The following is a 25,184-nucleotide window of genomic DNA, read 5'->3' on the forward strand; positions in this document are numbered from 1 at the left end:
ACGCTACCTAAAAGCCCTAGCACTTCCTCTCTCGTAATAACTATATCCTGCAACTGAACCTCCGCTCCCTCCAAGAGACCGCACGATTCCGAACCCCTCTCCTTCGTGAATACCGACGCAAAGTATTCATTCAGGAGCTCCCCCATTCCCTCCAACTCAATACACAACTCTCCACTCTTGTCCCTAAGAGGACCAATTTTCCCTCTAACTACTCTCTTGCCTCTAATATAGGAATAAAATGCCTTAGGATTTTCCTTAATCCTACCAGCCAAAGCCATCTCATGCCCTCTCTTCGCCCTTCTAATTCCCCTTTTTAGCTCCCTCCTACACTCTCTATATTCCTCCAGCGCACACTCCGTACCCATTTGTTTTGACCTAACATACGCCTCCCTCTTCTTCCTGACCAAGTCTTCAATATCCCCCGTAATCCACGGCTCTCTAATCCTACCTTTCCCATCCTTTCGCTTAACCGGAACATACCTCCCCTGCAACCATTTCATTTTGTCCCTAAAAGCCTCCCACTTGCCAACCGTGGACTTGCCAGCTAACAGTCCCTCCCAGTCAGTTTGCTGCAGCTCCCTCCTAATCCTGCCATAGCTCTTTGTTCTTTGTTTGTTGACTGAAACATCTGAACCCCGGAACCTGCAACAACCATTCCTGTCCCTGCTCTATCCATGTCTCTGTAATAGCCACAACATCGAAGTCCCAGGCACCAATCCAGGCTGCAAGTTCGTCTACCTTATTGCGTATGCTTCTAGCATTAAAGTATATGCACTTCAAACCACCTTCCCGCCTGCCAATACACTGCTGTGACCTAGAAACCTTATCCATAACCTCCCTGTTCTCATCCTCCTGTACATTGGAGCTACAGTTCAGGTTCCCATCCCCCCTCAGAATCAGTTTAAACCCCCCTGAATAGCATTGGCAAGTTTTCCCCCCCAAGATATTAGTTCCCGTCTGGTTCAGGTGCAGACCATCCCTTTTGTAGAGATCCCACCTACCCCAGAATGAGCCCAATTGTCCAAGTATCTGAACCCTTCCCTCCTGCACCATCCCTTTAGCCACGAGTTCAAACATTCTCTCTCTATGCTTCTCCATGCTATCCCGCGGCACAAGTAGCAAACCAGAGATAACCACTCTGCTTGTTTTAGCCCTGAGCTTCCACCCTAACTCTCTGAATTTCTGTTTTATATCCCCATCCCTTTTCCTCCCTATGTCATGGGTGCCTACATGAACCACAACTTGGGGCTGGTTCCACTCGCTCAGAGATATCATGGACCCTGGCACCTGGGAGGCAACATACCAACCGTGAGTCTCTCTCTTTCCCACAAACTCTCCTATCTATCCCCTTAACTATGGAATCCCCAATCACTAATCCTGTTCTTCCCCCTTCCCACCTGAGTATCAGGGACAGGCTCTACCCCTGAGACCTGTACTCCATAGCTTACCCCAGTTGAGTCTTCCTCCCCAACATCCAAAACAGAGTACTTATTTTGGAGAGGAACAGCCTCAGGAGATAGCTGCTCTGACTGCTTCTTACCCCTTCTAGCAGTCACCCATTCATCACTTTCAGGAGTAACTATTTCCCTGTAACTTCTGTCGATAGCTGCCTCTGCTTCCCAAATAATTCTTAGTTCCTCCAGTTCCAGCTCTAGGTCCCTAACATGGTCCTCAAGGAGCAGCAAATGGATGCACCTCCTGCAGATGTAATCAGCTGGGACACTACCAGTGTCCCTCACCTCAAACATCCCACAGGAGGAACATCGCACTGCCTGCACTGCCATCCCTATTACTTCCCTTACCAAGAAACAAAAATAAACTTAAACTTAAATTTACCTGCTCTCACTCCAGATCTCTCACTTTTTAGGTTAGAGGAGGGGGTAGGATGGGATGCTCTACATGTGTAGAGTATCGGGTTACTTCACCTTTCCAATTTATGGGGGTCCAGAGGGAGGAAAAAAAAACTACTTCCTAGCCCTCCCTATGACCACTTCCTGTATCCGATTTAAATTTTTAAAAAAAGCTAGAGACGTTAGTTTTAAAAAAAAAGAAACACAGTAGCTTACTCACCAGCTCTCCTCTCACCAGTCTCTCCTCCCTCTCTGATTTGCTCCCAAGGAACAATGAGAGTACTTGTGCAATTCTTGGTGTGTGTTTATGGTCTTGTATTTTCTGGATGATGTTTCCAATTCCAGTTGGAGATAAGCATGGCTCATATCCAATTTGTAAAGATATTTCAGTGTGACATAGGATGCAAGACTGGGTGGAGAAGTGGCAGATGGACTTCAACCCAGATAAATGTGTGGTGGTACATTTTGGTAGGTCAAATGGGATGAAGGAATATAATATTAAGGGAAAGACTCAGTAGTGTGGAAGATCAGAAGGATCTTGGGGTCCGGGTTCGTAGGACTCTCAAATCGGCTTCGCAGGTTAAGAAGGCATATGGTGTACGGGCCTTCGTCAATCGAGGAATTGAGTTTAGGAGTTGGGAGATAATGATGCAGCTGTATAAGACCCTGGTCAGACCCCACTTGGAATACTGTGCTCAGTTCTGGTCGCCTCACTACAGGAAGGATGTGGAAGCCATTGAAAGGGTGCAGAGGAGATTTACAAGGACGTTACCTGGACTGGGTGACATGCCTTATGAGGATAGGTTGAGAGAGCTCGATCTTTTCTCGTTAGAGACAAAAGATGAGAGGGGCCCTGATGGAGGTGTATAAGATGAGAGGTATTGATCAGGTGGACTCTGAGGCTTTTCCCCAGAGCTGAAATGGCTGCCACAAGAGGACACAGGTTTAAGATGCTGGGGAGTAGATATAGAGGAGATGTCAGGGGTAAGTTTTTCACTTAGTGGGTGCTGGGTGAATGGAATCGGTTGCTGTCGGTGGTGGAGGCAGATTTATTAGGGTCTTTTAAGAGACTTCTGGATGAGTACATGGGACTTAATAGGATTGAGGGTTATAGGTAAGCCTAGTAGGTAGAGATAAGATCGGTGCAACTTGTGGGCCAAAGGGCCTGCTTGTGTTGTAGTTTTTTTTCTATGATTCTTTTATGACCCTGGCCAATTTTGCATATAGGTCTTCTACTTGTCACTTCATAACATAAGAACATAAGAAATAGGAGCAGGAGTAGGCCATCTGGCCCTTCGAGCCTGCCCCACCATTCAATAAGATCATGGCTGATCTGTCGTGGCTCAGTTCCACTTTCCGGCCCTCTCCCCATAACCCTTAATCCCCTCTCTTATCAAAAACCCATCAACCCACTTCTTGAAAATATTTAGCGAGGCAGCCTCCACCACTTCAATGGGTAGAGAATTCCAGAGATTCACCACCCTTTGAGTGAAGAAGTTCCTCCTCAACTCCGTTCTAAAACGCCCCCCCCCCCCCCTTATCTTGAGGCTGTGCCCCCTAGTCCTACTGTCTTTTTTCAGTGGGAAGAGTCTCTCCACCTCTATCCTATCCATCCCATTCATCATCTTATACGTCTCAATGAGATCTCCCCTCATTCTTCTAAACTCCAACGAGTACAAGCCTAGTTTATTCAGCCTCTCCTCATAGTTCAACCCCCTCAACTCCGGTATCAGCCTAGTAAACCTCCTCTGCACTCCCTCCAAGGCAGCAAGCTCTATTTACTGTTAATTTATAGTCTCCATAGAGATGGATTGTGTTGTCTGGCTTTAAGACTTGGGAGTACCTGTGTGGCCTGCTCAGAGAATTGCACAGGTCGTATAATGCCCAGTTCTTTGAACTGTTTCAGCTCGGCCTCTTTTGCACACAGAGCAAAAGGGACTGGTCTTGCTTTGAAATATTTAGGTTGAGCCTCTGGGTCCATGTAGATCACTGCCTCGGCCTCTTTTATCTTCTGAGGTCTGCTGGAATACCTCTGGGTGCTTCCCTATTACTTCGTATAGGTGCCAATACCCAACTTAAAGATTTGCTGCCAGTTCAGGCAATTTTTTTCGCCAGTCCCTTCCCAAGACACCAGGCCCTTGTCCTTGTACTACCAGAGATGAACTGTCAGGGGTTACAATGGTCCTGAATATACATAATAGTTTACTGGTGTATGTTGCCAATCTTGCCTTTGTATCTCACAGGCTAAGTGTTAAGATGCCCAATCGTAGTTACCTGAAGACATGTTACTCGATGATGGATACCACTGTGCCTGTGTCTATCTCTGTGTTTAATGGGTGGCTCTTTGCTTGGTGTCGGATCTGGATTGGGGCCACCTTTGGTGTAGTGATGCAATGCAATTGTATTAATTTCTCTTCCTCGGGCTGACTTATCTGACAACCCCTATTTTGAGATGACCTCCCCTTCAGTCTGGGTGATATGTGCTCTGTTTGTTTTGGTAACTTTGTCGGGAGCAGGTTCCCTTGCTGCACGCACAACGTTGTCGATTTATGTTGTGGAAAACCCTCTTGTCTGGTGCATGGATTTTCCAACTTCCTCACTCTACATCGCCCATGATTGATGCGATCTGCTGGGAACCTGGTTCTGAGGTATGGGGGTCGTTGAAGGCTGAGGCTGGTGTTATTATGGGAAGCCACCTGGAAAGGAGTTATGTTTTATTCTTAAATCAACAGTTAAACCATAACCTTGTGGTGCGTATGCAAAGTCCCATCTGGGAGGAAAGAATGCTGGATCCGTTCAGGGGTCCGCCTTATCAAGGGCTTGGGAGCTGAGTTCCACCTGGGTAGGCAATTGCCTTTTACCACGGGAACTCGTATTCCACGAGTCTCATAGGGAGATCAATTAAGGATTTCCCATGCAAGTCCTAGGGTTATGACAAATACTTTGAAAAGGAACTCTGCTATTAGCTGGCTTGCTATCAGCTGTTACCCTGGCTTTCCGGTGTGATGTTAAACCGGCCCATCTGCTTCTGCAGAAGTTGACAATTATAATTCTGGCTCTTTGATGCTGTTCACCGCATGTTGGGCCGTCTGTCACTTCTACATTCCTGACTCTCAGAAATTTGCATCTATGTGCCTTCACTGATCTCTCATTCATCTCAGTAAACTGCTTCCTGATAAGGCTATTTACATCTAATCTTTCCCAGATGTCTGTTAATATCATTTCTAGGAGAAGGACGCATCTCATCAGTCTCTTTGAACATGTACTATTACTGTCACCAGGCAGATCCTCCCTAGTTGTTAGGTAAATTACATCCCATCATTCCCTTTGTGAATTCTGGGTCTCGTTGTTACCAGGCAAAGCCATGACGCTCGGAGCAAATGAAAACTTCAACAGTGTTGCTGTGCTGGCAAATAAATGTTTCAACAATTTCTAGCATCAGAATACTCAAATATATCATCAGCTAATCATACAATTGCCCAATGTGGTCATTCTCATAGAATTTGCAATCAATTTCCTACATCAGACCAGGCTTTGATACACAATTTGCATTTCTTCTACCAAGCTTTGATTGGGTTTTCTCCTACCCTCAACTGTAGTGCTAGTTTCTGCTTCTGCAGTAACGGTCTCTGACTTATTTACTCTTTTGTACCCTTTTTCAGGGGCTAGTGTTAGTTTATTTATGGTAATAGGCCACACAATCCTCTGATGTTTCTTTTTAAAAGCACAGCACCTAATTTTATTGTGTTCTTGGTTTAAACCATGATTTGAATTTGCCCAGAAAACTGTCCATTCTTTCCTTAGTAATCTTCCATTATGTTAAGCCCCTTGCAGCTAACTTTCCAGAAAAATATTTTTCTGTTGTCTTAGAACAATGTACCTTGTCTGAATCCAAGGCCTATTCTTCATAAAGTGCTGGAGTTTCTCATTAGCCTGCATTAACTGTTGTTTCTTTCAATAGTATTTGTTTTCATCTCTTGGCAAGTTCAGAAATTTACTTTTAACAGATAGACAAAGAATCTTTTCTTCTATCAGCCTATTCCTAGTTTCCCAAGGCATGCTGGTTGAATGTTAAACTTAAAAGTAATATCTGAAGGCTTTTTCTTTGTCTGATATCAAGAAACAGCCTTGGGTGCATTTTAAACTGAATTCTTCACTCAACCAAATAGAATCTCAAAATACAGGAAATGATTACTTGTAGGAGGACGAATTGCAGCCAAGTTGTTACCCAATTCCTGTTGGCAATTACTGTTGAATCTGTATCTACCACCTATCAGGCATGAATCCCGAATATTAACCACATGTTAAATTGAAATAAAAGCCCTATTCCTATCTCCTGGTTCTTTTACCAATAGCTTTAAATCTTTGTCCTCTGATGATAGACCCTTCAGTCATTGGATATAGCTTCTCATTAATTCTGCCTAAACTCTTCATGACTTTGAATACCTCTATCAAATCCCCTTTTAGCCTTGTGCTCAAAGGAGAACTACTTTCTGAATGGGTATCTTTAATTCCAGTTTAAAATCATCCAATATTATTGACCTGGAATAAAAACACAATATGCTGCAAACGCTCAACAGGTTGGTCAATCCGACAGAGAAAAACACGTTACCATTTCAAACCTATGATCTATCTTTCATCAGAACTGGCAAATGTTAAAGTAGCAGGTTTTAAACAAATATAGAGGGTGGGAAAGAGATGAACAAAGTGTGGAAAGCAGAAGCGCTTAAGTTGCAAAAAATGATAATACAAGGTAAGGCGGTGGGGGGCGGGGGGGAGAGAGAGAGAGAGAGAGAGAGAAGAATGATAACCAGATAGATAAAAATGGATCAAGGGGAGATGTTAGTAGCAGAATCATTACCAATAAATGCCATCTGGAAAAAATGGGTGCAATGATCATGATCTGAAATTGTTGAACTCGTGTTCTGAATGGTACCAAAATATATCTAAGGTATTCTGATAGCTGGCTTTCATTTTAGAAAATAAATGGAAAAATTTATCACAATCTTAAATGCTTCACACTTATTTTCAGAACTAGGGTTCCTGCATTGTCGTCTTTTTGAATTTATATCATCAGCCTAAACTTTTACTAATGCCTCTGGATACTTCCAGAAAAAATTGCATAATTTTTGTAGAGAGAAATGGAGTCAACATTTTGAGCTGGTGACCTTTTATTCTAAATGAAACAAGTTTTAAGCAAGTGAAAGAGAAGAGAGTCATTTTTTTAAAAAAGAAAACACTAAATGACAGAAGACTAGTTGCAAAACGAAAGGGTGTGTTAATGGGGCATAAAGAAACAAAGCGTGTCAAAGGGAACACTGCCAACAAAAAGCATAAGTGAGAGTAAAATCAAAACCTGCCAAGGGAAAAGCAAGCAAAAGGGAGTTGAGGTCGATGAATCTTGGTTGAGAAGAAAGGATGTCATATCAAACCATGATATGGAAGGTTACATTGTCAAATAGCTTCAATTTAGACAAGAAACTAGAAACCATTAAAAGTATGGACAGCATGGCAAGAGTCATGGCTGTAGCTGCAAAAAGGCTGGATGAGGGGAGAAAACAGCTGCGATGAGAAGAAATCAGTTGAATGGGGCAGGAACAGCCTGAAACAATTCTACCAGGATACTCTTGCTTGGAGATTTTGGGAAGGAGGTAGAAGTGCACAGTTCAGAGTTGGCATACCATGTGCTTGGAGACCGTGGAAGGAAGATGCCTTTAAGGAAAGATGTGTTGGCCTTGGAGAGGATCCAGAGATGGTTTTGCAAAAATGAAAATCTCAATGTATGGGGAGTGTTTGAGGACTCAGGGTCTATACTTGATGGAGTTTGGAAGGACAAGAAGAGGATCTCGTTGAAATTTACAGACATAAGAACATAAGAAATAGGAGCAGGAGTAGACCATCTGGCCCTTCGAGCCTGCCCCGCCATTCAATAAGATCATGGCTGATCTGTCGTGGTTCAGTTCCACATTCCCGCCCTCTCCCCATAACCCTTAATCCCCTCTCTTATCAAAAACCCATCAACCCACGTCTTAAAAATATTTAGCAAGGCAGCCTCCACCACCTCAACGGGCAGAGAATTCCAGAGATTCACCACCCTTTGAGTGAAGAAGTTCCTCCTCAACTCCGTTCTAAACCACCCCCCCTTTATCTTGAGGCTGTGCCCCCTAGTTTATTCAGCCTCTCCTCATAGCTCAACCCCCTCAACTCTGGCATCAGCCTAGTAAACCTCCTCTGCACTCCCTCCAAGGCCAAAATATCCTTGCATAAGTACGGCGCCCAAAACTGCACACAGTACTCCAGCTGTGGTCTCACCAATGCCCTATACAGCCGCAGCAAGACCTCCCTACTTTTATATTCAATCCCCCTCACTATGAAGGCCAGCATCCCATTTGCCTTCCTGACCACCTGTACCTGCAGGCTGGGTTTTTGCGACTCATGCACAAGGACCCCGAGGTCCCTCTGCACTGTCGCCTGCTGCAGTTTTTCTCCACATAAGTAATAATCCTTCCTACCATTATTCCTACCAAAGTGGACCACCTCGCACTTGCCAACATTAAATTCCATTTGCCAGTTCCTGGCCCATTCGCCCAGCCTATCTAGATCCTTCTGCAGACTCTCCACACCCTCCACGCAATTTGCCGTTCCACCAATCTTGGTGTCATCAGCAAATTTCGACACCATACACTCTGTTCCCTCCTCCAGATCATCTATATAAATGGTAAATAGCTGAGGCCCCAGCACCGACCCCTGGGGCACTCCACTAGTCACCAACCGCCAATCCGAATAGCACCCATTGACCCCCACTCTCTGCCTCCTATTAGACAACCAGTCCTCTATCCACGCTAACACCCTACCCCCAACTCCATGTCCCCTGACCTTCTGCAATAACCTCTTGTGAGGTACCTTGTCAAACGCCTTCTGAAAATCAAGAAAGACCACATCCACCGGCTCTCCTCTATCCAGCGCCCTAGACACACCCTCATAGACCTCCGATAAATTTGTCAGACACGACTTCCCCTTAACGAAACCGTGCTGCGTCCGCTCTATCAAGCAATTCCCCTCAAGATGCCTCGCTATTTCCTCCTTGATGACGGATTCTAACATTTTACCTACAACAGACGTTAAACTAACCGGCCTATAATTCCCCGCCTTTTGCCTGGCACCCTTCTTAAACAACGGCGTAACATTAGCCGCTTTCCAATCTTCCGGCACTTCCCCGGAATCCAGCGACGTCTGGAAAATAACCACCAAGGCATCCACTATCACCTCTGCCATTTCTTTCAGAACCCTTGGATGCATTCCATCCAGTCCTGGGGACTTGTCCACAATCAGCCCCCTCCAGTCTGTCGAGCACCGCCTCTCTAGTAATAGTAATGTCATTGAGACCCTCCAGTCCTTCCACCTTTCCATCTCTAACACCTGTCAAATTATTCACGTCCTCCTCCGTGAAAACCGAAACAAAAAAGTTATTCAAGACCTCAGCCATTTCCCCATCCCCTACCACTAAGTTCCCCTTCTCATCCTCTAAGGGTCCAACGTTCACCCTAGCCAGCCTCTTTTTATATACTTATAAAAACTCTTGCTATCCTTTTTTATATTAAGCGCTAGCCCAGCTTCATAGTTTCTCCTACCCTTTATCAATTTCTTTGTCAATCTTTGACATTTAAACCTCTCCCAATCCTCTTCTCGCCCACTACTCTTAGCTACTCTAAACGCCTCCGCTTTTAATTTAACACTTTCCTTCACCTCCTTCGTTATCCACGGCTTATTACCTCTCCTCCTACGGTCCTTTTTGACCATCGGAATAAATTTCTGCTGAGCACCAAGAAAGATCTCCTTAAAAATCCTCCACTGCTCCTCAGCAGACCTACCTTCCAACGCACTCCCCCAGTCCACATTCACCAATTCCTCTCTCATCCTACCGTACTCCCCTCTGTTCAAACAAAGGACACGTGTCCGGGAACTCACTTTGTCCTCCTCCATCTGCACCAGAAACTCCACCATACAATGATCACTCTCCCCAAGAGGATCCTTCACCGCAAGGTCCCTGATTCTACCTGCCTCATTACGTAACACCAGACTGCTGAAAGGCCTGGATGGAATGGACATGGAGAAGATTTTTCATTAGATGGAAAGACTAGGATTTGAGGGCACAGCTCAGTGTAAAGGGAAAATCCTTTAGAACCGAGATGGAGGAATTTCTTCGGCCAGAGGGTGTTGAATCTATGGAATTCATGCGCAAAGAAGGCTGTGGAAGCCAGGCCATTGAGTGTATTTAAAACAGGTCCTTGATTGGTAAGGGGACCAGACTTCATGAGGGAAAAGGTGGGAAAAATGGGGTTGAGGAACTTATCAGCCATGATTGAATGACAGAGCAGAGTCGATGGGCTGAATGACTTAATTCTGCTTCTGTATCTGATGGTCCTTTGGCCTGAGATCACCAAAGGAGACCACATCAATGGCACACCTGGTCGTAGTTATATGATGCTTGGTAGAGGGTTCCTGGTTCTGAGGAAGATCTGAAAGCCTCTGTTAGGTAGAAGGGTTGTCTGCCAGACAACACCACCACTCTTGCCAGCAATTTTAAAGATGGCCCTAAGGGAATGGAGCGTAACCAGTTCAGATGGAGAAAGGTTAGTAAGTGAGGGCAGAAGAGAAATTGAGACAGCTTCTCGCATTGGTAGTTCTCAATGAAATGCTCATGCGGGATAAGAAGCCACAATGAAGCATCTAGGTGGAGGGAGAATACTGGAAATGTGAGAAAGAGCCCACTGTGAGGAAGACTACTGGCCAGAGAGATGGAAGCAGTGATCAAGGTGATGATTGATTGAGCTCAATTAATTGGTGAGAAGGTACAAGGGAATTAAATTTGAGGCCTTGGCTAAGGACAAATCCTTCAGGGTTAAAGAGCAAGATGCCATAGGATATCAGGAATACTCAGCAAGAATTATTATTTGAAGGAAATGGAGTTTGAGAAGTAAGAGGGAAGAAAGATCAGGAGGGACATTTGTACCCATGAGTTGAAGTTTGTAATTTTTTATACCTGTAAGGAAATAAAAACTGTGTTTTGCAATTTGCTATTTCTGCAACTTCAGCATGATGGCACCATCCTTTCAGCATTCTAAAAGAACCAGTTGCTGCACAACACCAAATCCACTTTTGAATCATCTGCTTCTCATGGTATCTTTCTTTGCAAGTGTAGAAGATGTGGCATTCCCCTTTCACCACTTCCCTCCTCACCATCCACTGCCCCAAATGCTTGCTCCAGGTGAAACACTGATTTATGTGTACTTCCTTTCAATTTAGTATACTTAGGTGCTCACAATGCAGTCTGCATTACTTTGGAAAAACCAATCGCATATTGGGTGATCACTTTGTAAAACGCCCTCATTGGTCTGCAAGTGTGACGAGTTGCTTGTTATTTTAATTAGCCTTGTTCTCATACTTATTTCCCTGTCCTTGGCCTTCTGTAGTGCACTAATGAAGCTCAACACAAGCTCAGGGAACAAAACTACTTGGCTTTGTAATCTTCAGGACACTCAAATTTTAGACCTCTGCCTCCATTTTGTTTTTTTTTCTTAGCAGATTTTAGGTTTACTTTCATTTTTCACTTCTCTGTACAAATCTGTTGTTTCTTTATTTGCTTCATTAGCACTCCCCTTGGTCTTACACCACCAATCAATCTCTCCTGCCTTCCAACATGTCACAGACTTTCTGTCCTTTCCGATCCCCTCTCTCTTTTACTTCCTTAAAAAGTATTAAGTTTCTAACTTTCCCACTTCTCATGAAAAATCTCCAACCTGAAATGATAACTGTTTCTCTCTCCATATATATTGCCTGACTTGCTGGGTTTTTCCAGGATGTATAGTTTTATTACAGTTTGCCACCATTTCCATAACTTGGCTTTTGTACATACAAGAATCACTCCATAAAAGTAGTCATTTTAAGAGAAGAAAAATCCTGTCCACTGACATGTCAAGACTGAACTCCAACTGAGGCTACACTTTGCTCTTCTGGCCTCTTGTAACTGATTTTTTCTTCTAAGTTGCTATTTATTAGATCAGGATATGTCACTGGCAAGAGGTTATTTGTAAGATTGCAGGTAGTGGTGTTTCTTGACATAACTGCTTGGTATGTTTAAGCACCTGATTAGCAACGTCACCTAATTGTGCATTACAAGTGTGACAGCAGATAGACAAATAAAATGGCCAAAATAATTTGATTGTCTAAATGTGTACATGGAATAAATGAGTAAAGGATTACTAAAGACTTTTGTATGAAACATTGGTTAGGGCACAGACTCTGCAGTTTTGAGCAACCCATCTAAGAAAGGAAAGTATAGCCATTTGAAAACTATAGTTTATTTTTAGAGTAATTTAAATTGTTGGACTTATATCCACAAAAGCAATTAAAGCTAAGAGGAGACAATAAAAACATAAGTTTTGAAGAGTATTGATAGAATGAATAGTGGAAACCTATTCCACTGACTTGGGAGACTTGGGAGAAGCTACGACATCTTCTCCGGAGTCTTCAACATATCATTGATGAAGACGAACATCTCGCCAGGGCCATCCCCACACCCCCACTTCTTGCTTTCAGACAACCACACAACCTCAAACAGACCATTGTTCGCAGCAAACTACCCAGCCTTCAGGAGAACAGTGACCACAATACCACACAACCCTGTCACAGCAACCTCTGCAAGACATGCCGGATCATCGACATGGATACCATCATCACACGTGAGAATACCATCCACCAGGTACAGGGTAAATACTCTTGCAACTCGGCCAACATTGTCTACCTGATACGTTGCAAGAAAGGATGTCCCGAAGCATGGTACATTGGGGAGACCATGCAGACGCTACGACAACGGATGAATGAACATCGCTCGACAGTCACCAGGCAAGACTGTTCCCTTCCTGTTGGCGAACACTTCAGTGGTCACGGGCATTCAGCCTCTGACCTTCGGGTAAGCATTCTCCAAGGCGGCCTTCACGACACACGACAGCGCAGAGTCGCTGAGCAGAGACTGATAGCCAAGTTCCGCACACATGAGGACGGTCTCAACAGGGATCTTGGGTTCATGTCGCACTATCTGTAACCCCCGTGACTTGCCTGGGTTTGCAAAACCTCACTTACTGTACTGTCTGGAGACAGTACACATCTCTTTAAACTGTGATCAGTGCTCCTACCACTCACATTGTCAGCCACTTCAGGTCTTGAACAGCAGGTTAGGTGTAAGGATTCGCATTTTAATCAGTAATCTCTAAACTGTCTGTGCTTTATATGCTCTGTCTGAGGCCAGAACTCTCCATTCACCTGACGAAGAGGGTAACCCCTCGAAAGCTTGCGAGAATATTATCAAATAAATAGGTTGGACTAAAACCTGGTGTTGTCAGACTTTTTACTGTGTTTACGCCAGTCCAACGCCGGCATACCCACATCATGACATTGGGAGACAGTATCAGAGGGGTCAATAATTTTAAATGATCACTAAGAGTGAGAAGAGAAGTGAAGAGAAATTCTTTGAGAAATGCTATTTGTATAGAATGCTTTGCTCCAAAAAAGTGGTTGAGCTAGAGTTTGTTTTCAAGAAAAAATGGAAAAATATTTGAAGGAAGAAAACTGCAAAGCTGAGAAGAAAGAGGAGCTTGTGGAGTTTACCTTGTATTACTCCATCAGTCATGTTCCAGACATGATTGACTAATTTTCTTCTGCACTGTAAACACCTGTAATTCTGGCTTTACATTTGTACGTGGAGTTGAAATAAATAAAAATAGTATTGGATAAATATAACTTCCCTAATTCTTTAAACAAATGGCAGCTTTATTTTCACATCTGGATCCTTTTTTTCTAACTTAATATAACCGTGGGATACTCGAAAGTTAACTTGTGTGGGTCTTAATGCCATTTTCTCCAGCTAAAGGTTGTCTTAAAATGTGGCTATTAATATGGCAGAATTCAAGAAGATTTTTTCCCCAGTTGTATAACAATACTACTTTATTCAGAAAATCCAGCAGGTTATCACGTGTAACCTGATTTGGCTGCAATTATTTAAAAAAAAATCAACATTCTGGTCATAGGCTCATCTGTCAGTTTGAGTGTTCTAATATCTCAAATGTATCACAATTGTCATGACTGTTCAAAGTTATGACACTGCTCACGGTGGTTTAAGTAAAATGATAAAGTTATAAAAGGTCATGTTGGTGTCCTTGACAGACATTTAGATCATCTTGTATTCCTCAAGCTGACCCACCTGGATTTACTAGTTGGTAACGTGAGTGTCTATGACCATTCTGTAGACTGGCCGCCTTATTTTCCTGACTGTGGATGGTGTAAGGTTGTTATTAATTTGAGGGAGAAATAAAAATGGGGACATAATTTACAAAAATTCTGTCCCTCAAAATATAGTACAGTGTTTTATGAATTGCACTTTAACCTGTATTTAATCCTGTTGCAGATATTTTTAACCTCTTTGCTAATGAATCTGGGAGCTATGTCGTGCGTGAGGAGATGGAAACCATGTTACGTGCCTGTGATGGAGAGGTTCAACTGGGAGTTAAGAAGTGCTTTGTCGAGGTAGGGGTTTGACACTACTTTATGCCTGTTAATGCAACTATTTAAGGCAAATGAACAATGCCACAGATGCAGGAAATCTAATAAAAAACTGCAAATGTGAAGCGCACAAATCTGTGGTGATAAAGTGACAAGTTATATTTCAGCTATGACATTTTATCAGAAAATATTACACACGAACAGCTCCTAAAAAGGAACAGAGCAAAGGAAAGAGAGACCACTCAAATAGAAAAAGAAAGAATACATTGTAAGATGATTAGGTGGAGAGTAGGAGATGAGTTCATTGATGGAAGTTGAAGTATAAGACAAAAGGAGGAATGTTGGCAGCCAAAACGTTTGTGAATAGTGGAATCAAATTAGGTAGGTAGAGCAGGGGGAATTGTGAAAACTGGAAAAATGAAACATGCTCCAGTGGCCCAGGTTCTGCTTTCCTTTGCTATTTTTTCCTCTGCACCCACTTTTAATTGGCCAGAAAGGCTCCTCTGCACATGAGAGAATTTCTCCTGCCTTCAGGATGACTTTTCCATCTGAGTTGCACTCTCTGGCCTCCTAACCTTTGCTGATCTTTTCATTGAAAGCATGATGGTTGTATCAATTTCCCCATTTGCCTCGTTCCCTCTAATTTATTAACAACCACTACATGGAACGAGCAGCACTGACATTATCTATTCAATGACAAGAAAAGCAATCTGTGAAGGGCAGAATGCTGTTGATCTGGCTGAGGCCAAACAGCAACTCCATGAAAACTCCTACCTCCTAGAAATAAATGCACTACTAAACAGCAAGATATAACTTCTATATTTTTCCACTCGCTTTTTCCAAAATGAGCAACCTACATTTGCCTGCCACTGAAGATGCACAAACAGTACTGTCCCAGCAGGCCAATCGTTCCTGCTTCCTCTTGCCCACAGAACTAATTTTCTCCTACCTCCATTCAATTTTTCTCATTTCTAGTCCCCACCAACTAACACCTGCAACTCTTCCAATATCCTTGGAACTTCAATCAACTCCAGTTTTATGGCTCCAATCATCTCTCATATCCTTGCCACTCACCATACACGACAAATCAGCCACAGACGTGCGCAAATTGATCTGCTTCATTTGGAGAGCCACACAAGACAGATTGTGTTAAAGTTGCAGTGGTGATCACGAGTATGGATGTTACTCATTAGATCACTAGATGTCACTCATTAGATCACTACTTGTAAGCTATCCAGAATTGAGCAAGGAAGAAAGTATGTTGCTGTTAGAAAGGAGTCACGTATCAGTCAGACCATGTTTTGTGCTTATTGGTATATAGCTTGGTTTTGAGTTTCAAATGACTGGAAGCCATTAGCAGCTGTCAACACCTTTTCAAAGTATATACAGCAGGCTTTTGCTGAATGAAACAAGAAAAATAGCATACGGTTTGTTAGCTGCTTTGTTCCTGTTCTCTCTCTGCTTCTACAAGATGCATTTAGATTTGAAGGATAGCTCTGAAATGCTGTGAAAGCAGAACTGGCCTTTGGATTGTTTTCAATTTGAGGGAAATCTAGTGACTCATGGAATGCTAACTTAAGAACTTGCTTCTGTCTGGCTGATAGTTGGCAGTTTCATGAAACAATTGAGGCACATGAGACACTACAGAATTGCATTGCTGCCAATGAGGATTGAAACGTGCAGTTTTGCCAAGCTGGGACAGTGCAACACCATCCAAATTTTTTCAGCCTTCATCTCAATAGTCTGTTAAATCAGTAACTGAAAAGATTACAGGATTAACCATGAGCCACAGGTCTATGGAATATCCAGATGCTTTATTTGGAAATAGCAGGTAATAAGAACACAAGCAAGACAAGTAAGAGTGCAGAAACTAATATGTAGAAATTTGTTGATTTTTGACCATTCCCAACTCTACTATATCAATTGTGATAAAATAAAGACGGTTTATTCTTGAAGAAATGGGTTTTGTTGAACTAACGTGGAACTCACTGTCAGAAACACACAAATTAGCAGCTGTCACCGCCTTTTCAAAGTATATACAGCAGGCTTTTGCTGAACCATTAAATTGCAAAACCTTTTGGAAGCTGTTCTTCTGGCTCTGGCAGTGAATGATTATGGATGGTTTAGAGCCTCAAATCTATATCAAAAGATTGCATTTGTTTCATATATTTTTATATTATATGGTTAATATTGTGGCTGCAAATGCCATAAGTTTGAGTATCAGAATCTATACTTCCATCCCTTACCAAGGCAACCTGTGGACCCCTCACTACTTGCTTGCTTTGCTGCAAACATTATCAATGTCCTTCCAATCTAGCTGAACTTGTTCTCACATCCAGAAACCTTTTCTTTGATTGCACATTAGATTCAAGTGTTGCAATTAGATCCTACCCATACTTATTTTTATGTAAAAAATGTTGAATATTTTTGTTCTAATTCCAATTGGTGCCCTTCCTTAATATCCATTTCCATTATTTTTTTGATTTCCTTGAACTTCCTCCAATCTTCAAGTACCAGTATAGTCTGCTGACCGTGCTTATAATTAAACCCACACAATACTGAGATCTGTGCCTGGCACTGCCACAGTGGAATATCAATCTCTGATTACTGAAAAGGTGCAATGGAGCAAATGGCCTCATCTGTGCTGTAATTTGCATGATTCTGAAAGGACAAGATGCAAATACAATAGATAATAAATAATTTCCACCCCTATTTGAGGGTTGATTGCTGGGTTTTTTTTTGCTTAATCCTTCATCACACTGATGCTTCCAAATTGTAGACTTGAGCTAACAGTCAAAATTTGAAACAACCTGACTGCCAAAGTGAATTGCGGTTGACAAGCTGGTAGCTCAGTGGCAAATACATTTGGGTTTAAGGGCTCTGTATGGCTTGAGTTGTTTTCTGTGAATGGAAAAGTTTCCGGTTTGCTTTTCATAAAAATGATTACGTCAGTAACATTTTCACTTTTTGGAAGAGGTTTAAATTGCTTTGCGTGCCTTTCTTTGCTTGAATTGTATCTGAAGCTTGATGATTGTATTGAAGACACTCGTGATAAAGCACAGCATTCATCTATTCTGTCTCTGCTTAGAACATTTTGCAAATGCTTCACAAAGGGACAAGTGGAAATTAAACTTTAAGTTTTAAAAGATTAATAAACTGGACTGAAAATGAGAACTGGAGTTGCATATATTCAAGAAAAAAATCATACTCTTGTAAATGATGGATTGGATGCAGGTAGAGCAAATTTTAAACGACACATTTAACTTAGGGAAAATGTCCTAAGGCACTTGATGGAAAAACAATTAGGCAAATAGCAACACCAAGTCAAAGATGGGGATATCAATAGGGGTGATTAAAAGCTGTACGAAAGAGGTAAATTTTAAAAAAGCCTCAAAGGTGCCAACAAGGGTCCTAAAAAGGTTTACATTTTGCCAGTGCTGCATGGAAAATAAAAGTAAAACTACTCGAAATGTAAACCCCAATGGGTGGATTCCCATCTTCGTGTTCCACAGAAAAGATGATGCTAGTATTGTCTTACCTCTACCTAAAGGGATTGATGCACTACTTCAGCATTTGTCAACCTAATGTGTTCTGGTTGTTTGCCTGTCTCTGAAGTAGAAAGGGAAAGTTGTATGCTTTTCACTCCTTGGTTCTTGAAGGACACTCGGCAAGGAACAAGTCACACCAGGCAGCTTCTCATAAATTGCATCTCTTGCAATATGATCATCTTTCTTACCCAAACAACAGCCTCTCTATCAGTGAACCCTCCTGTGGATTTGACCTTTTGTATTTGTTAGATTAGCCCATAATTGTGTATATAATGAATAACTATGTTTGATCTTGATTTTATTTGGCCTCTAGAAGAATGCAGTATATAAGTAGTAACATCTCTACTCTACATTATATCTAGTAGTGATGTTCCAACACAGTCAATATCTACAAAGAACCTTTGTGTAAAAGAAATTTGTTTTCTCATTCTCCATTAAATTCAGCCTGGTTCAGTACCTAGGTTTGCCCATGAATTTATTCGCCCATTTAATGAGTTGAGTCAAGGTGGGGCTTCACAGTATAGTTTTGAGAAATTGTTGTTAATAGAGCACAGTAATAGTTAAAGGCTGTGTGAAAGGAGAGTGAATGGGGATTTTAATTTCTTTCTTTGAAATGACACATTTTGCAGATTTTCTAATTTTCTGCACCCACAACCTTTTTAGGTAACTGAGTGAAATTGCGCACATTGCGTTCTGAACATGATGCTCTAAGTTTTTGTTTTAACCATGCAAATGTATTTTATGTAACATTCTTAGCAAAACTGGGCGACAACCTGAATTAAAATGTTAGATCTTGAGGTATAGTGTTCAGACCTTTTGTGACACCCGGTTCCCAATAATCTCCTCAATTTTAATTGTTACGTCTGTACTTAATGACCATTCCTCCTCTGACTTGAGCAAATGTTGAAGAATAAGATGATATGTTGCTCTCCTCTTTGTCAAAATAGCCACCACTTGAGTCAGTGCTTTCTTTCACATTTTTTTTGACCAATATCCAAACTAGCTCCAACATAGCTCAATAGCATTGTGTGTGTGTGTGTGTGTGTGTGTGTGTGTGTGTGTATGTGTAATGCATAGAGCGTCAAGCCAACTTGCCTTTACAGGCTAAACAGCAGAACAACAAAGATGGGAGATTGCTAAAGCTATTTGCACAGGCAAACAACATGCAATTATTCACTGAAGTATTGTGATCTAAAAGATGATGAATAACTTAAAATTATTACAGTATAGAAAGCACCACTATTGTTTCTGCTGGATCTTTCAGTTATGCACTTGGCCCTAAATCCCAGTCACTTCTCTGTCACAATTAATTTTCCAATTGAAATGGAGTTGGGATGTCTTGTCGAAGTTGTACAAGACATTGGACAGGCCACACTTGGATGTGTGCAGTTCTGGTCACCCTATTATAGGAAGGATATTATTAAAGTAAGAGTACAGACAAGATTTACTAGGATGCTACCGGGACTTGATGGTTTGAGTTATAAGGAGAGGCTGGTTAGACTAAGACTTTTTTCTCTGGAGCATAAGAGGCTGAGGGGTGGTCTTATAGAGGTCTATAAAATAATGAGGGGCACAGATCAGCTAGATGGTCAATGTCTTTTCCTAAAGATAGGGGAGCCTAAAATTAGAGGGCATAGGTTTAAGGTGAGAGGGGAGAGATACAAAAGTGTCCAGAGGAGCAATTCCTTCACATACAGGGTGTTGAGTGTCTGGAACAAGCTGCCAGAAGTAGTAGTAGAGGTGGGTACAAATGTTATTTTTTAAAAAGCATTCAGATTGGTACGTGGGTAAAATGGGTATAGAGGGATATGGGCCAAATGCAGGCAATGGGAATTAGCTTAGGGGCTTTAAAAAAAGAAGGTGGCATGGACAAGTTGGGCCGAAAGGCCTGTTTCCATGCTGTAAACCGCTATGACGCCATTACACTTTATTTTTCAAATAGTTAGCCACTCTCTTTTTAAAAGCCATTATGGATTCTCCCTCCCTGTATCTGTTGGGGCATTCCATGTCTGAACAACCTTCTGTGTATTTTTTAAATCCCCGAGCTCTTGCCGTTTCATAATTATCATAAATTTTGCTGTTTGGCTTGCTGATGATTGGAAGTATCTTTTTCTTGATTACCGTGTCAGTAATGTAATTTATATAAGGCCTTCTAATGGCAGTTATTTCATTGAGGAGTTAACTTTACATATTTACTGAAAATGCTCTACTTGTAAACATATTCTGGGTAAAGCACATGGCTCCTCCTTTTTGCTTTAAAGTGAATTCATTTTAACTTCTTCCTTATTGAAATCAAAACATGCCAAAGAAAGCATTGTGGCTGGTTACTTAACTATTTTTGGGTAATCTATGCTGGTAGCTCTGTCTCAAATGGTACTTGACAGATTTTTTGTTTGAAGTTAAGGACTTTAAGACAGGATTGTTCAAAATAATTGAGGGTTTTTGATCACCTTGCTTGGATTCATCTTCATTTCATGCTGAGTATAGAGGCAAAACTAGTATGAAGGAGAAAGGTACTTTGTGAAGAAGTAATAGTGATTCTCCAAAATGACACGACTTCATGAAGGGGCATATCTGAAAACAGGCAAACAATCAAATTAGAAGGTAAATTTATAGAAACTTGTTCAGTATTTATAGAAATTAAAATGATTGAAAATTTGATATAGTTTTAATTTTAAATCTATTCTATGGTGAAATCGATGTTTAGTGGTTTTAAAGTTTGACAAAATGTTTTTGTATTAAATATGACACTGAAATAATGTGATGTTTATTTTGGTCTGCTGTATTTACAATTGAGTAAACTTGCTGCTGACACACTTTGAATGCATGCTGGAAGGTCAAAGAGCAAAGAATGTTACAACACAAGAGCTGGCCCTTCGGCCCTCCAAGCTGCACTGACTTAACTAAAACTCCCTACCCTTCTGGGGACCATATCCCTCTATTCCCATCCTATTCATGTGTTTGTCAAGATGCCCCTTAAAAATCACTACCGTATCCACTTCCACTGCTCCCCCGGCAACGAGTTCCAGGCACCCATCACCCTCTGTTTTAAAAAAAAATCTGCCTTGTGCATCTCCTTTAAACCTTGCCTCTCGCACCTTAAACCTGTGCCCCCCAGTAATTGACTCTTCCACCCTGGGGAAAAAACTTCTGACAGTCCACTCTGTCCATGCCTCTCATAATCTTGTAGACTTCTATCAGGTCGCCCCTCAACCTCTGTTGTTCCAGTGAGAACAAATCAGGCTTCTCCAACCTCTCCTCATAGCTAATGCCCTCCATACAGTCCACATCCTGGTAAATCTTTTCTCTACCCTCTCCAAAGCCTCCACATCCTTCTGGTAGTGTGGTGACCAGAATTGAACACTATATTCCATGTGCAGCCTAACCAAGGTTCTACGAAGCTGCAACATGACCTGCCAACTATTAAACTCAATGCCCCTGCCAATGACGGCAAGCCCCCCCACCCCCCCCACCCCCCCGTTAGCACTTGCATTAACTTCAGTACCTGTACATCCAGGTCCCTTTGCCTATCAATACTGTTGAGGGTTCTGCCATTTACTGTGTATTTCCTATCTGTATTGGATGATCCACAATGCATTACCTCACATTTGTCTGGATTAAACTCCATCAGCCATTTCTCCACCCAAGTCTCCAACCTGATCTATATCCTGCTGTATCCTCTGGTCTTAAGGGACCTTGTCAAAGGCCTCACGTAGACAACATCCATTGCTCTACCCTCATCAATCATCTTCGTCACTTCTTCGGAAAACTCGATCAAGTTAGTGAAACACAGCCACCCCTTCACAAAACCATGTTGCCTCTCACTAATACATCCATTTATTTCCAAGTGGGAATAAATCCTCTCGAATCTTCTCCAATAATTTCCCTACCATTAATGTAAGGCTCACTGGCTTGTAATTACCTGGATTATTCTTGCTACCCTCCTTTAAACAAAGGAACAACATTGGCTATTCAATATCATATGAAGTTAAGCACAGTAACTTAAATTAATAAACACAAAAGATCATGGATTTGGTAATGCAAAATGTCACAGTGTACTGTAGGAGCAATTCAGAAATTTGCACCAAACAATATTTGATAACTTTTCAAAATTTCCTCAGATGATTGTAGAATCTGCCTCTAAGTGTATCCTGTCAGCTGTTGTGGTCTTTACTTGTCCCAATCCAGTGTTCACAGAAGGAAATACTCTTTAGTTTCACCTGTACGTATATAAGACAGATATGATGTGTTTCTAAAAAGATAAACTTTGCATTAAAGTCCCTGTTTAGAAAGGCAAGGGTTCAAATCAACAAGAATTTAAATTGGCAAGAATACTTGGGCATTTTAGCCTAATTATGGATCATGTAATGAAACCATGCAGGTTTACATTTGCCCATTTTAAAAATATTAGCAGTTCTGTTTCTAGATTGGCTGTCTTGCACATTTCGTTGTTTCTATTGTCTTCCTACCATGTTTTCTAGAGGGCTTTGCTGCTGAAAATAATGGAGGGATGATATTGTAATGCTTACTGCTGCATGTCTAGGATTAATTACTCAGCTGTGTTGATTTCATGTTAGCTCAGCCAAGTCATCACATGGAGATTGCAACGTAGTGGGTAATGTCATTGGGTTAGTAATCTAGAGGCCAAGGCTAATGCTCCAGGGGTTTCAAATCCCACCATTTAAATTTAATCAATAAATCTAGAATATAAACATCTGACTCGCAATGTCCCTTAGGGAAAGAAGTCTAGCATCCTAATCAAGCCTGGCTTATATGTGACTCCAGAGACAGAACAATGTTGGCTCTTACTGTGTTCCAAAATGGCCTAGTAAGCCACTTAATTCCAAGACAGTTAGAAATGGTCAACAGATGCTGTCCTTGCCAATGATGCCCACATCCCCTGAAAGGATGAAGAAAAAATATAGGCTAAAGTTGCCAAAGTATCCTTGGATTTAAAAGCAACACTTCAAATCGCCATCTGCAACAATTGCTGAAAGGTCTGTGTCTAGATATTAGGCAAGGGAAAGATTGTGTTTTAATGCTCAGATAGAATATTTTGTCTTGAATTTGCATAGCACATTTTATTTAGACTGATCTCTATGACAGTATTGAAATCTTTATTCCTTTAAGTGCAAGTGCTTTGTTTGCACTGTGGAATTCATAGCTTGATAACGTTCAGGTAGAAAGTTTGCTTCAGGTGAATATTTGGTGTGTGAAAGTGTGCAAAGTCTAAGTGAAAACGTGTCCATTTCTGATCCCTGTAGTCAAGTCAGCCAGCTTCCTGTGAGCATCTAATTACTTAGAAGTTTTGGTATAAAATTAGTTTATTAACGTTATTTTTTTAAACCTAACCTGCACCTTTTCAAGTGTATGAATTTAGAACTCCGTTTTAACTTTTTGGATGTATTTTCTTGTCCATTTTATAATTAATACTTTGTAAGATATAATATGAAGCATGTAATTTTATCATGCTAAATTTCAATCAAAATCACTTTACCCAATAAGTTTTCTTCACTTCAGTTTAAGACAAAGCCTCAGGGAGGGACAAGGACAGGAAAGAGAACTGACGTCAAATAATATTACGTCACAGGAATTTTGTGGACTGCCAGCTGTGTTCGCATTCATTGGATGCTTTAGGTTCTTGTGTGGTTTTCTGCTGGGGTTTCCCCACCAACGTGAACCCATGTGAGTTTGGTCACTGCAGACAGATTTACTGGGAGTGGTTTCTTCACTGTATATATACGAACAAGTCTTTTTTAAGTATATACAAAGAGGTGTCCTGACAGGAGGGTTGATCTTGCTCCATGCATTACTTTGTCAAATCAATACACTAATCCCAGGTTGTATAGATGGTGTATTTGTGGTGGATTTTGTGACATGATGTAATAACAAGAGCATGTGCCTGATGTAAAAACTTTCCCTTGAATGAGAAAATAATCAAGTATTATATTCAGAATGGTGACAACAGCACGTGTGGTGAGTAATAGTTTTACTTGATTAATTAAAGATAACATTTTCAATGTATTGCACATTTGTCTTGTAGTTTGGTAGCGAATCTTGAAACATTTGAGCCTACTGTTTGTGTAGGAATTTTTTGTCTAGTTTCACTGTTGTGAAGTACCTTAAGGCATTATGCTAGGTCAAAGATGCAATACAACTGCAAGTTATTGTTGAAATGCTGCTAAAGCAACATTTTCAGCTGAATTGGCTCAGCGATGCAACAATTCATGCATGCAGATAATAGTAATTGATAACATACCTTTTATAAGGAGCTATCATCAACATAACTCCTTTAAAAACTTTTTTAAACAGTTGTTTATTACTTCATTATTTTTGTCCAGTGGTTAGATTTCAGTTGGCAAGCTGTTCTTTCACCAAAAACCCAACATTATGTATGAAGTGTCTGGGATAATGGATTACATGTTGAATTTTTTTTTTAAATCATTGACCTATGAAATAGATCGCACCACATATTCCTAATCTCGCCAAATAAGCAGAAAAGCACCATGTTGATGGACAGTGTTGTTCAGTTAATCTACTGATAACATTATACAAAGGGAACAGATAAATTAGCAGATTGGATATTTTGGAGTAACTGATGTAATTTTACATCATGTGTTCCAAAACAAATTTTAAGATTTAGCAGTGCACCTCAGAAGCTTGACCAAAAGTATTACATGAAAATAAATAAATAGTATATTTCACAATTAAGAACTTCAATCAAAATAGTTTCCAAATGAATCTGAGAAGCCTCTAGGCTGTTAATCAACACCAGTCTCATAGATGCCAATGCCATGGTACCAGCTGGATATGCATCTTATTCGGATGTTGGTCATGGAATCAGCACCTTGCCAGAAATATAGATGTTGCAAGAACAGCAGATCCTAGGACTAATGTGTGGTCTTTTCCCTGTGAGCAGCATCAATTTGAAATTATCTGGTGGAAAATAAGGTTAAAATCTTCTAAAATAGTTTAAAATTATATGCATTTCTGCAATGCATCATAATACAGATTTTTTCCCACAGATTATGCCCAAGTATACTAACGTCTCTTCAGCAAGAAGGAACAGTTGTTACAGTACTAAATCTATCTAAACTTTGTATGGAAAGTTGTTAACTTAGCATATTTTGTTCATCCTCCTTTGGTGTAAAGGAGCAGAATCATCAGGCTAACTTCTCCCAAGTGAAGTGCCCAATGATGTTTGCAAAAGCAAAAATAAGTGCAAGAA

At 41.2% G+C, this 25,184-nt stretch overlaps 1 protein-coding gene across 2 annotated transcripts in view; it reads left to right on the top strand.

Moving 5' to 3' along the window:
• usp32 (ubiquitin specific peptidase 32) overlaps nt 1-25,184 on the top strand; it is a 221,474-nt gene that overhangs the window by 95,710 nt on the left and 100,580 nt on the right. For both annotated transcript variants that reach the window (XM_080210653.1, XM_080210654.1), the window contains exon 4: nt 14,314-14,432. In XM_080210653.1, coding sequence (XP_080066779.1) covers nt 14,314-14,432 — 119 coding nt within the window. The remainder of the gene's footprint in view (nt 1-14,313; nt 14,433-25,184) is intronic.

This window comes from Carcharhinus amblyrhynchos, chromosome 23, assembly GCF_965287045.1.
Source record: "Carcharhinus amblyrhynchos chromosome 23, sCarAmb.v2.hapA, whole genome shotgun sequence".
NCBI lineage: Eukaryota > Metazoa > Chordata > Chondrichthyes > Carcharhiniformes > Carcharhinidae > Carcharhinus > Carcharhinus amblyrhynchos.